The sequence below is a fragment of the Larus michahellis genome, chromosome 2 (genome assembly GCF_964199755.1).
Source record: "Larus michahellis chromosome 2, bLarMic1.1, whole genome shotgun sequence".
Classification (NCBI taxonomy): domain Eukaryota; kingdom Metazoa; phylum Chordata; class Aves; order Charadriiformes; family Laridae; genus Larus; species Larus michahellis.
The window spans coordinates 7,796,331-7,808,737 of record NC_133897.1 but is presented as its reverse complement, the minus strand read 5'-3'; the positions used below and the strand labels follow the sequence as shown (position 1 = coordinate 7,808,737).

The window sequence follows — 12,407 nt, the reverse complement described above, 5'->3', positions numbered from 1 at the left end:
CAGGGTGAGGACAGCACCAAAGCTATAGTTAATTCTGATGCGTGAGGTTTAGGTTATTCATCTTGATATATCTGGGACTAATTAATCAAAACTCTTACTTTGATCTCCATGTTTCATTGACTTCAGTTGAAAGTCTGAGCAAAGTGTCTGAAAATCATAGCTGGTATCAAGGCTCTGTTATGAATTCTGCAGTGGAACAGAAGTTAGGGACTGCCAGGTAACCCCAGTTTACTCAACTGAAGAAAGGAAGTGCATTTCCAGATTACCGGTATTCCCTTTATTTTACCTGTCCTCCAGCAAGTTGGGGGTATCAGCTTGGTGCTAGATTCAGATTCTTTTGGGTAGAACAGATTTAATTTACTTGTCCCCTTCAAACTCACATTCTCTCCCTTTTCTCTTTGAAGAGCCTTGTCTTTATGCTGCAGATCACTGTGGAGGTGCGCTGATGTGCCAGTGTTTGTCTCAAAGAAGGGACAAACTTGGTTTCAGTTGTTTGCAGAAATGGTAGAGGGATGCGAAATACAATCTGGGTGACAGGGTGGTCGAATACTCTGTGCCCAGGGGGTTCTGTGCACATTTGGTGTCATCAGAACTGTCAGTGGGTCCCTGGGTGGTGCTTTGCAGTTTGCATAGGGTGACCTACAGGTGCGTAACTAGAGATGCCTGCCTTGAGATGCTGCCTGAGAGATGGAGCTTAAATAACCTTCTCAATATTATGCTGTCTGTTAGCGGTGACTGGGGCAGGCCTGTAACTGAAGAATCTGGGGGCTGTGCTGAACTAGCACAGAACTAACAGTCTTGACAGTGGAGCCCTGGCTCCAGCTCAAAGAGACCTCGAAGTGTCTAACGCAATGGATTAGCAGTATAATAATAGTTCCCACTAGAAGCTGCTATAGTTCAAATTCATCATTGTCTCCTGACTCCTACATTTTCTGGTTGCTCTCTTAGGGAGTCTTTTAATGAGGCACTTGATTTGAAAAGGTGCGTTTTTTGGTCTTAGTTTGGAGAGAGTTTTCTGTTCCTTAAAGTTTGAAATTCAGATCAGGATATGATCTTTGTGGCTTGGGAGGACATCTTCAGCTTCTGTTTCTGTACTTTCTACAGCAACATGGGAGTGTGTACTGGAAGAAAGGAAGCATACAAATTTTAAAGAATGCGTCATCCGAACTGCCTTTACATCAGTCACTAAAGGTAACGTGCATAAAAGAGCTCTGAAGGGAGAGCTGCACTGTCCTTCTTCTGATAATTACACATTGCTTTTCTCCTTGCAAACCTTTCCTCTTGTTTGGCTGCGTTGCATTCCCCTGCAGCATAAAGTGAAATGTACTGTTATTCCTTCATCTCCAGGGCTTTTGACATTTCGTTTTCTCCTGAGTGACAGTATATACTGCTTTAAAAGCTTACAGTGGGCATCCCAGAATCTTTCTGTGTCAGAGTAACAGCCTGTTTGTTCTTTTACAAAACATAATACTGTTGTAAACAACCTGTAAATATTTTACATTTTTTATAGATTTGTATTAACAAAAAATAGTGCTTAAAAATACTATTGTACCTGAGTTTCCTTGCAGTGCTTGCAATTTCATTAGAAAATATTAAAAAACGAAAGACCAGTTTACACTTCTCTTTGAAAGGGTGGAAGCATAATGCTGTGTGGACACAAACTCCTAACAAGTATATTGTTGAATCTCAACGTTTCGTGTGTGTGTGTATGTGATTCGTAAGGTTTTTAAATAAAAGTTTGTCAAGTCTATGTTAAAAAGAAAAGCAGAGAGGAATCATCTTTCCTTTTGAAGACCCTGACCTTCCTTACTTCAAGATCAGAAAGGACAATTATATGTTGAAAGGGAGACATTTGTGTAACTCATCTATTAAATGATTAATTTTGGAAATATCTCATCTGTGCAAAACTCATGGAAATGGAATTAAAATGCTTTCTGGTGATGTACTAAGCCTCAGTTACATTTCCAAATGGTTATGCCAGTCATTAAAGAGAAATCTGTTAGTAGAGCTGCGGAAAGATAATCTGATTGTTTAGAGAGGAGTTCTAAAAAGGAGTTCTAAACGTATAAAAGGGCTCAGGGCTTTGGCTACCAAAGGAGTGTACTGAGACATCAGATAGTATGTGAAGTACCCATCGTGCTGCAGGTTACGTCAAGTAGCAGCAGAAAAAGCCTGTAGCTTCCCTCTGGTGTGAAGTTTGGTTTAAGCTTTTCACTACTGACCAACATCCTGCCCGATATGTGCTTCCCTGTAATTATCAAGAGGAGACCAGGAGGCAGGTCAGAGAACTGAACTGCGAGCTGATACGTAGGTCTGCTGTACTGCTACTGCTCTAGCAGAGAGTTCTTAGAGATGAGACTTCCTAATGAAGGATATTGTTCATTGCAGGATTGTTTTTCTGTCAGTAACAGCCCCATCTGGATGGATTCTAGCACAACTTCCCAGTGCAGCACTCTGGAGAAAGCCGTGGGGGGAGCGCAGCACCTAGCGAGCATCACTGGCTCTCGAGCCTATGAGGTAAGGAGTGGATGGGAGGAAAGTCCTCAGCACTTTCCTGACAGAAACAATTCTGCCGTTATGGTGGTACCACAGCAGGTAGTGGTCAGCTGTTAACTATGAAGGAGAGACTTTTTGACGAAATGCCAACAATGCTATGCTTTGCAGTGGTCTCACAAAGGAAGATGTGGAGATTTTGAAGTGAAATTAGGCAAACACTGGAAATTTTGCTGCAGGAAGCAGTTGGGCTGAGCAGTTGCATTTGGCCAATGGTTCCAAGATACAGTCTTTCGTAGCCATGCTTACAGTCTCAGGGCTTGGTTCTCCCCTGGGAGCTTCGGTGCAGTCAGATTTCCATTGGGATGGCAGTCCAGTTTGTGTTACAGAATTACTTGGGGTTATCAGCCCCCTATTTGTGGATCACTGCCCTAGGTTACTTCTGCAATTAAAAGATGGGCCTTTTAATGTTCCCTGAAGGCTAACAAGTAGCTGCTGACCTAGGAGAAGTGAGTTTCAAAAGTTCAGGACGCTATCAGAGAATATTCTGTCACTCGTCTCCTCTTCCTGGCACTTCCCTCTCTTCTAACTGTGACAATGAGTTATGGAGTGGGAGCAGGGCAGCCCTCCAGGCGTCTCAGCACCTGGCTACTCTTGCTGTTGGTTCAACAGAATAAGGCTCTAACCTCCTAAATTGCTGATTCTGTTTCTGAATTGTCATGTGAGGTTTATGGCCAGTGTTGAAATCAGGCTTTGCATACCACTAACAGTTTATTTTTAACTTGCTAAAGGTTAAGGCTTCAGTGTTAGAAGTTTTCTGTTATTTGATATAATGCATGGATGAAAAATAATTCTTCTTACGGTTATTATTAGCCTGTGCTGGAGTTGCTTCTTTGAATATGAAGCTTCCTGCTTTGCTCCCAAATCACCTGCCTCAGAGAGGTGCATAGGTTGGGTAGCCTAAACCTTTTCAAGGATTTGAAGGCAGCGTTTGAATTGTGCTGGTTCCTGTGTATAGAATAAGTGTGATTCATTCCATTGAACTGTCATTTCTGAAATGTAAATTATGGATCATAATGCTTTTTCACATGCTTTTTTTTTTTTTCAAAAGGTGAGCAAAATTCCCATAATGAGACTATGCGTTATAGCCTGTTTAGTGCAGATTGCCTGCTGTGCACTGACTTTCATCATGCATCAGGCAAATTAAATATCCAAAGTGCAATGTACTGAACTCATTACACAGAGTTAATGATTATTGACTCCATTTAGGGTTTGTGTTTCTAAGCATTTGCATTTCTTTCTCAGCGTTTTACAGGAAACCAGATAGCAAAGATTTACAGCCAGAATCCTGAGGTCTACATGCAAACTGAGGTTGGCTCAACTTCAATACGCTTATTGGAAAACAGTTAAAAATCTTTTAAAATTAATTTTGTGGGGATGTCAGACTTTTTTGGGAAAGAGTATTTTAATTCTTGTGTTTGATTGTAAGATTAAAATTGAAAACTTGATTGTTTTATTTCTGGTTTTGTTAAATTATTAGTCATTGGGCAGATAAAAGTTGGGCACCAGTTTGATTTTGGATGTTACATTTAACATAGTAGACTCCATTGGATCTCACCTTTGTGGAAGAAGTTTTAAAAAACAGACTTTCATTTGGGGGGGTAATAAATTGTATGTTCTGACACAAATGGGTAATTAGGCACACAGTTGAAATGTTCGCACTTAGAACTGGCCGTTTGCATGTAGAAATGTGATTGCTCTACCATACGAAGCTGGCGTCCATGCGGATGTGTGTAGGCAATTGATTCTAGACTTTTTTCATGGTTTTTCCCTTGAGGAGGTACTTTGATTCTGTTATTACAAATGAATTGCATTGTGTAGTTGGTTTCCCTCTGATTTTTAATTTTTAGAAATCAGCTTGCAATTCCATTGTTGTTTCAGTTGAGTCTGCATCTAGCTGTGACAGAAATGCCAATGGCCCCGCTGTACAAGAGGGACACTGAAGTGCTGGAGCGTGTCCAGCGGAGAGCTACCAGGCTGGTGAAGGGTCATATGAGGAGAGGCTGAGGGAGCTGGGCATGTTTAGCTTGGAGAAGACAAGGCTGAGGGGAGACCTCATTGCCCTCCACAACTACCTGAAAGGAGGCTGTAGAGAGGTGGGTGTTGGCCTCTTCTCCCAGGTGAATAATGACAGGACCAGAGGAAATGGTCTGAAGTTGTGGCAGGGAAGGTTTAGGCTAGATATTAGGAGGAATTCCTTTACTGGAAGAGTGGTCAGGCACGGGAACAGCCTGCCCAGGGAGGTGGCTAAGTCACCATCCCTAGAGGTGTTTAAGAAACATCTAGATGTGGCACTTCAGGGCATGCTCCAGTGGCAGAGATTGTAGGTTGTTTGGTTGGACTCGATGATCTTAAGGGTCCTTTCCAACCATGAAGATTCTGTGATTCTGTTTGAAGCAAGGTGAAAACTCTATGCAAAGATGATGTAAATGAGGGAAAGGCTCCTGTCTTGTGATTAGAATAGGCCGAACATGCAGACCAGTGAAGTCAGGCTGCTCGTGTTTTTATATTACTGCAGTTCTTGATAGTATTGATCATAATTATTTTTGTGGCTTTTAAAATTGGACCCTGTGAGGACTTCACAGGGAAGTGAGTTGCAAAGTTGACTCTGTATTTTGTGGGACAATCCTTTTTTTTTTTTTTGAATTTTTTCTTTCTAAGTACGTGTTCTAGAACTTTATGCTAGTAAGCGGTGGGGTGAAACAATACTATTACAGTCTGATCATAAGCATAAGACTAAACTTGTAGAAAAATGCATTAGTGGAGGGGAAATGGAACTGAGAACTAATCAGACAAAGCTCAGACTTTGAGGACTGGTTGCATTGATGGCACCTTTTAGCAGTACAGGATACACAAGCTGTTGTGTTCAAGCACAAAATATCTCTATGCCAGAATTGTTCTTGGGAAACCTCAGGAAATACTTAGCAGCTTGGCAGTCTCAATGACATGTGGAAGGTGGATGTTTTTCCTTCTCTAGGTCAGCTTGCTAAACTGGCTGATTCACAGTTTAACTTCATCCTTTTCCTTCCATTTCAGGCAGCTAGTGCCCGTTGGGGCACCACAGAAGGTAGGCCTTCGTTATCTAAGCACAATGTGATGTATTCTTGGGGAGAGACGCATGAAAAGCAAGTGCATCATTAAGTTTCCTGGCCATTATAACCACGTCTTAGAGCTCTGGTTATAGTCTGTCTTTGAATGCTGTGTGAAGCAGTGGTTTTGTGATCATTAACAAAAAAGTTGTCACTGCTGGCTCGCAAGACTGGTAGAGATTTGATTCTGATTAGTTACTGGGTGGCAATCATATTTCCTCTGAATTAGAGCACACAATAAGAAATTTGTCAGCTTTTATGCCAGCTTCTTGGGAACAGATAATATTTGATTCTGCAGAAAGCTTGGTAGTTTGTCCAGCAGATCTGAAGTGGAAGCAAGTTCGCGTTGGATCAGTGTGTTGTGTCATGTGGCCGGGGCATTTTTGCGCCAGTATTAGCAGCCCTACCGCTGAATTTAATCCATTGTTGGAACATACCCTGAGGCAGAGCTGCAGGTAGTGGTTCAGTTCAAAGCTAATTATTACCAGCTCCTGGGAGTAACTCCTGGGAGGTCTGAGGTCTCAGCTGGGAGGGAGGTAAGAGTTCACCTAAAGGAGCTGGCAGAGCCTTGCCAGAGCTGCTAAAAAGCTTACAGACTTGTGCTCTGGGTTGCCCAGTGCGTGGTTTCTGGGCATTTCCCCTGCTGTCAACATGCAGGTGGTGGTTTGGTTTTTTGTGGCTTCCCCTCCCTTTTAGTAAGTGTTTTTTCTTGAAATGAGGTTCTGTGATACAACGAAGCTGTGAATTAACTTGTGGTAACGTAGACTATGCTAGTATGCTAGGTGTATTTTGCATGTTTCAGAATGCAAAGCCATTAACAGCTTTTATCATGGGGTTACTTTTAGGTTGATATCTGCAGTATTACTTAGGCAATAAGATAGAACTGAGTAATCCTTCTAAGGGTATTTTTTTTTTTGTGCTTTCTGTGCCTAACATTAAGCATCTATTAACATTTGCTGCTTCCAATTACTTATTTACTTACTTTGAAGTGAATACTGATGTGACTCACTATTTCATGCTTCCTTTCAGAGAATCTCTTTGGTTAGTAGTTTTGCAGCTTCCCTTTTCCTAGGATCTTATGCACCCATTGATTACAGTGATGGTAAGTGTGGCGGCTTTTCTCGTGGTAACAAGTCAATAAGGAAATTTTCCTTTCCGTCCCCACCTTACATAAAACCGGAACAGGGTCTCTGCTACTTATTTTCAGTCTTTAAACTTTAGTGACAAGTATATTAGATTTTAAACTAAGTTACTCCTTTCCATTTGTTGATACTCTTGGTGGTGCTGTCAGCTGTGCTTATTTATCCCTGTCGTACTATGATTCCAATTTCTGCAAAATGGGTTTAAGAAAATATTCTTAAATTAAATTGTACTTTTTTTCATTGCTTTATGATGTATAAAGGAATGTTGAAATATCTATTTAAAAGCATGAAGAAGTTGTGGACTTTTTAGCTAGACTCCATAGTTCTGATCTTTGTTTTTTAGTTTTGCTGGCTTAGCTCCGTGTTGCACAGGATGTGAACAAGATGTATATTGTGATTATTTTCCCACCCACCTAACTGGAGTATGGATCTGCAACAGAAATATCTTTCCAAAATGAGCCAGAGGGAAAAAAAAGCTTAAACCAAGCAAAAAAAAAATCCTAAACTCAGTCAAAAAAATAATTTAACCTTCCATTATCTCTCTATTCATCATAAGAAAGACAAAAAAGTGACAAGGCTAGTGTCTCTCTCTTCTGTTGTGTGTTATCTCAGTTATCCAGCTTTTAAATGGCAATTTTAAGTGGCAATTACAAAGGAAACCATTTTCCTGGGAGCTGTGCTGTTATTTCTGAATAGCATTTTTGATTCCTGCTCTGAAACTTAGAGAAGATATATTTCAGAGCTGAAAGGTTAGACAGCAAGGCTCTCTAAGGAAATTTTGCATTATAGAGCCATAGTTGACACCCATCTGTTAAGACCAACTCATTTTTCTTCTCCTTTGTTGTTCAATCAAAGCTCGTAGGGGAAGGCATGACACCTCAATTTTAGCTAATGGACAACTTATTCAATATCAGATCTCCCAGTTATACTTGAGACCTTAAAAACTGCAAGGCAATCCATGCTTATTTTGTGGCAGTTGTGAGATTATTACATATATCTTCTGGTCCGGTTCAGTTAGCTGTGTATTTTCACAGCTAAATTTTATTTTTTTTGTCTATTATTGGCAACAATAACTCTTTGGAGACTTGCACTTTACTCCTCAGTAGGCCCAAATACTGAGCACTTCAGGTACTTAACAACAACCCGCAGAACTCGCTCATGTCCCGCATGTGAAATAGAGATAGTGAGATCTCCAGGGTACTCTTTCTGATAAAGAATTAAGTTTATCTTTTAGTGACAGTGAATTGTTAATTTTGATTCAAATGTTTAAAAACATAAGCATTAAAAAAAAAAATTGGGTTTGCAGATGGTGTTTGTTGCTTTTTTTGTAATGTTACCTCTGCCTTTTCTACCTGGAAGCAAGTGGGGGAAATCCATGTTTCTTCAGTTTCGGAGCATGAAAAATTCTGTGTTTGGTTGAAAACCAAAATGTTTTAAACTAAAGAAAATGAAAATTTGCTTCATTGGAAAATTTTCATTTTTTCAAATGGCTCTAGGAGAGCCTGTTCTGTTACACCTCTGGATATTTATGGAGCTTGAATAAATGTTATCTACTGTTCAGAGCATGTAAAATTATTAAATCTTCGTGTGAAAAAAGATAAGAGAACTAAGCAGGATGTTATAATTCTCTCTACAAGACAAAAGATTTTTCGGCATTGTAAGCTATATTTTGTCTTGTTCATTCTTTTCTTATGCTAACATAACAAGAGAGAATTCTAATTCCAGTAATAAAATATAATTATAATGTATGCAGTAGTTATTTGGATCCAGCTGAAAAACTTGTTTTCTTGTCATTTACGATTTCTTGCAATTCACTTGATCTTTTACATTGCACCTGTATATTGTAGTTTAAAATGCATCTCAAAATAATGTTCAGATAATAGACCTATTCTTCATTTCTGTAGGTTTAACTTCAGGTCATATTGTCTTTAAAAGACCCTGTCAAATTGTTTAGCTCTGCGCAATAACTTATCTCTTTAAATTTGCAGGTTATTGTAGGAAATGTGCTATTCAGTTTCAGGATTTATTTTTTTTTTTTTTCCTTTTTAAAGGTCCAATCTCCTAAGGTTCAAATCACTCCTTGTGAATGGCTGAGCACCCTGGGTGATTGATTTAAAAAAAAATCAAATTACATTCTAGTGGAATGAAGAATGATTTTCATTTATATTGTGCAGATGTTAAAAGTAAGATACATTTGGGACCAAAACAACTTGAACACTTGAGGCATTGTTTCTTTTAGAAGACACCTTAAAGAACAGCTATTCAGCTCTTGACCTAGAGAAGCTTTATCTTTTGAAATGCTTTTCTAAGAGCCTTAGGCAAATCGTAGCTTAGCATACTTGTTTTTGTTGTTCTAGCAAACGAGGATGCTTTGAACTGAAGCCTTTTCGAAAGGACGCGTGGTGGGCTTTTTTTTTTTTTAGGAGAATTTACTCCTAATGTAGCTTGGGTGGTGTCAGCAGTTACACTGCTGATGATTTTAGCTCCCTGAAAAGGCAATCCAGAGTGCTGTCATAAGATGCCCTTAACTGTTTATAAATGTATAAGTGTGTTGATTAATAAAACCGGTTGGTCTGCATCATTTTGTCTTTGTGATGAAATTGTTTTGTTTTGTTTTCCCAGCATTGAAGCACTTTATGCTTTTGTATATGTAGTAGATATTAGTGAGTCCTGATTGTGCTCCTGGTCATTCTGTGTTAAAAGTCAATGATGCTTGCAGTGGAATAAATACTCAATCCTGTTCATCCCCTTCCTCAGTCCTTACTAGACCATGGCCTTGGCCATTGTCAGGTCAAAGGGCTGCCTTTGGTTTTGGTCGTCCCGTCCCCCCCCCCCCCCTTAGTTCTCAGATTATTATTTACTTGATATTTTAAATTTAGCATTGTAGATCATGACCACAGATGTTTGAGTTAGGAACTCACTGTGCATCACTCCCTGTATAATCAAAGGAGAAAGAGAAGCGGTTCCGGGGAGCATTCAGCTCTGGTGTTTATTTTCCGCTGACCGGAGAATCTCATGCAAGTACCCACAGTTGGATGGGATGAATCCAGGCCAACAGATTAATAGTTCTTGTAGAATAGTTGTTTCCCACTCTTCAAATGAGTTTCTGAGGGTGGGGTAAATTAGCTCATCTTTCTTTTCTCAGGGCATATTAAAGTCTTTGTGGAACTATATCCACCAGTCAATAAACTGAAGAGTTATTTCCATATAATATAAACTTACACCTTTTCAGTTATAAAAGTTAGTGTTTTTCCTGTTTTATGCAGAAAACATTGGAGGCTGTCCTTATGTCTTGCAAAATTGTATTGGAGGATAGTTGTTAAATGTTCCTCTAGGCTTCAAGGAGGGAAAATGATTTAGAAAAAACCCACAAACAAAACAACAAACCCCAGAAAACAACTAACCTTTCTCTAGTAAAACTCCTATTTATTTAATGTTTCTGTTGCTCACTGGTTAATTTAGCAAAGCGGTTCTTGGCTTTTTAAATTAGGGACTTTTCCAGGAAAATTTGTAGTTGTATGTGTTGCCTCACAGAAAGCCTTGTGATGCCTGAGAGCCTGGGACAGGAGGCTGCTCACACCCTCTGCTCGGGGAAGTGCAGGCAGCGATGCTGGACTCAGTTTGCCCCTGGAAGGACTCAGTTTGCCCCTGGAAGCAGGGGATGGCTAGATTTAAGAGTGGTATCACGTAGAGAACTGAGAGAAGCTGGAGCAAATCTTTCCATCTTTCCTTTTTTGTGGGCGGTAGAGATTGTTGACCGCAGAAAAGGGAAATGCACCTTTTGCCTGTGGGAGGTGTGTTGCACTTTGTGCTCTGTCAAATTCCTGCTGTTGCATCATAGGCCACATAAACCAGTGCATAAGTGTTTTTAATTTGCCTGAAATGGGATTGATTAATATATTTAATGCAATTTTATATGTTAAGTGTAATCCAAATATCCTACTGTTTGGCTTGGTTATTCCTCAGAATAAGAGGGGTGCTCGAGCCTTGTGATGTGCTGAGATGTGGGTTGCGTTCCTTCTCTTCCTCAGTGTCCCAGCATCCCAAGCATACTCTTATTCCATAGACACTGCAAGTTGGGTCAGCTTCACTGTCTTTGTGTTTTAGAAAGTTTAAAAATGGATTGAATTTGAGTAAATTTGAGGTTTTCCACTGTGCTCAGCTGAGAATGTGGCTATGTTTCTGGGATAAGTAAGTCGTGGCCTAAACAGCCTTTGAAATGAAAATGTTAATCTAGAATAAGCCTGATACGTCCCTGAACAGTACTAAGCAGAAACACATAGAGATTTTCAAGTTTAATGAAATGGGCAATTAGAGGAATTGTAGAAACACAAGCAAGGGATGTGGAGTGCTCAGTATGTTATATAGATTTCAGTTGGTCTGTTCATCATTTCTGAAAATCATGACTTCGGAATGCAAAGCTGGACTTTCCAAACTAGCCTGAAAATTACAGGTTACATTTGGAAACTTGACTTCTTGCCTTTTTTTTTTTTTGTTGTTGTTTTGACTTCTAGGCTTTTATTTTGTCATCTCTGAAGAAGGAAAAATTGATATGGAGGAAGATTAGTCAGCATGGATTTAGATGCTTATATGATACTCTGGGAGTAGTGTAAAGCCATAACACCCAGGGAGGAATTTCTTCATTGTTAGGTCTTATGTGAGCATGACACACCTTCAAGTGACATTGTTCCAACACCTTGAGATAGTTGTAGTGAAGTCTCTGTCTAACGTGGAAGACTTGGTGTGGAGGTGATGGGGAGGCATCCATCCAGTTGATGGGGAGACCATCCTTTTGTTCTTAATTTTGGGATAACTGAATTGTCTAGCGCGTTGTGCACCAGAGAAGCCTTTTCTGCTACCTTTACAAGTGAAAGCTATCCAGAGACTGAATCATCAGTATCCTTTATGCTTAGAAGAGCTGTAACCGTTCCCTTTGAATGTAAAATACGCATCCATAAATTTTCTGTTGCCTGTAACAAAGTGGATTTTTCTGATACAGTACCGTCTTCTGTTTAATGATATACCTCTTGTTTTGATCTGTCTTGTAGGTTCTGGTATGAACTTGCTGCAGATTTGGGAAAAGGTATGGTCAGTGTCCTGCCTTGATGCTTGTGCACCTGGATTGGAGGAGAAACTAGGATGCCCTGTACCATCCCATTCAGTCCTGGTACGTGCCTGTCTAGAAGAGTTGTAAGCAAAAAATAGAGCTTTGTGCTGACAGGTTTTCTAATAGTACTTTCTTGGAGTGTAATTGTGTGTGTGCGCAAGCGTGCATGCACGGTTATCCTCAGAGCTATGCTGTGTGATTTAATATTTCCAGGTGTCTTGTGAATGTCTATGCCAGAGCAGAAACAGACATCTCTGAAAACTGAGTAGTAGCGGGTGTCTGTCGTAGCTTTCATCATTGATCACCTTTGGATTCTTGCATGCCCTGGGCTATGATGAAAAAAGTTTTAGTAGATGCTCCAGTGAAAAAATCTTTGGGGTCCCCCTTCATGCCCACAAACACCTGGTCACTGCAGAACTGTGCACAGTATTTGTTACTGCAGAAACAGAGCTCAACATTTGCATTTCCTGACAGGGACCTTGTTTTAAACTGTTTGTAGAGTTAATGAGGTAATCT

At 40.0% G+C, this 12,407-nt stretch overlaps 1 protein-coding gene across 5 annotated transcripts in view; it reads left to right on the top strand.

Moving 5' to 3' along the window:
- Positions 1-12,407, top strand: part of XYLB (xylulokinase) — an 82,656-nt gene that overhangs the window by 6,082 nt on the left and 64,167 nt on the right. For 3 of the 5 annotated variants that reach the window (XM_074574032.1, XM_074574034.1, XM_074574035.1), the window contains exons 5-9: positions 1,105-1,191; positions 2,389-2,517; positions 3,799-3,864; positions 6,672-6,744; positions 11,833-11,951. In XM_074574032.1, coding sequence (XP_074430133.1) covers positions 1,105-1,191; positions 2,389-2,517; positions 3,799-3,864; positions 6,672-6,744; positions 11,833-11,951 — 474 coding nt within the window. Of the gene's footprint in view, positions 1-1,104; positions 1,192-2,388; positions 2,518-3,798; positions 3,865-5,593; positions 5,621-6,671; positions 6,745-11,832; positions 11,952-12,407 lie in introns of all 5 variants that reach the window. The other 2 variants (XM_074574031.1, XM_074574033.1) reach the window with 1 other exon arrangement.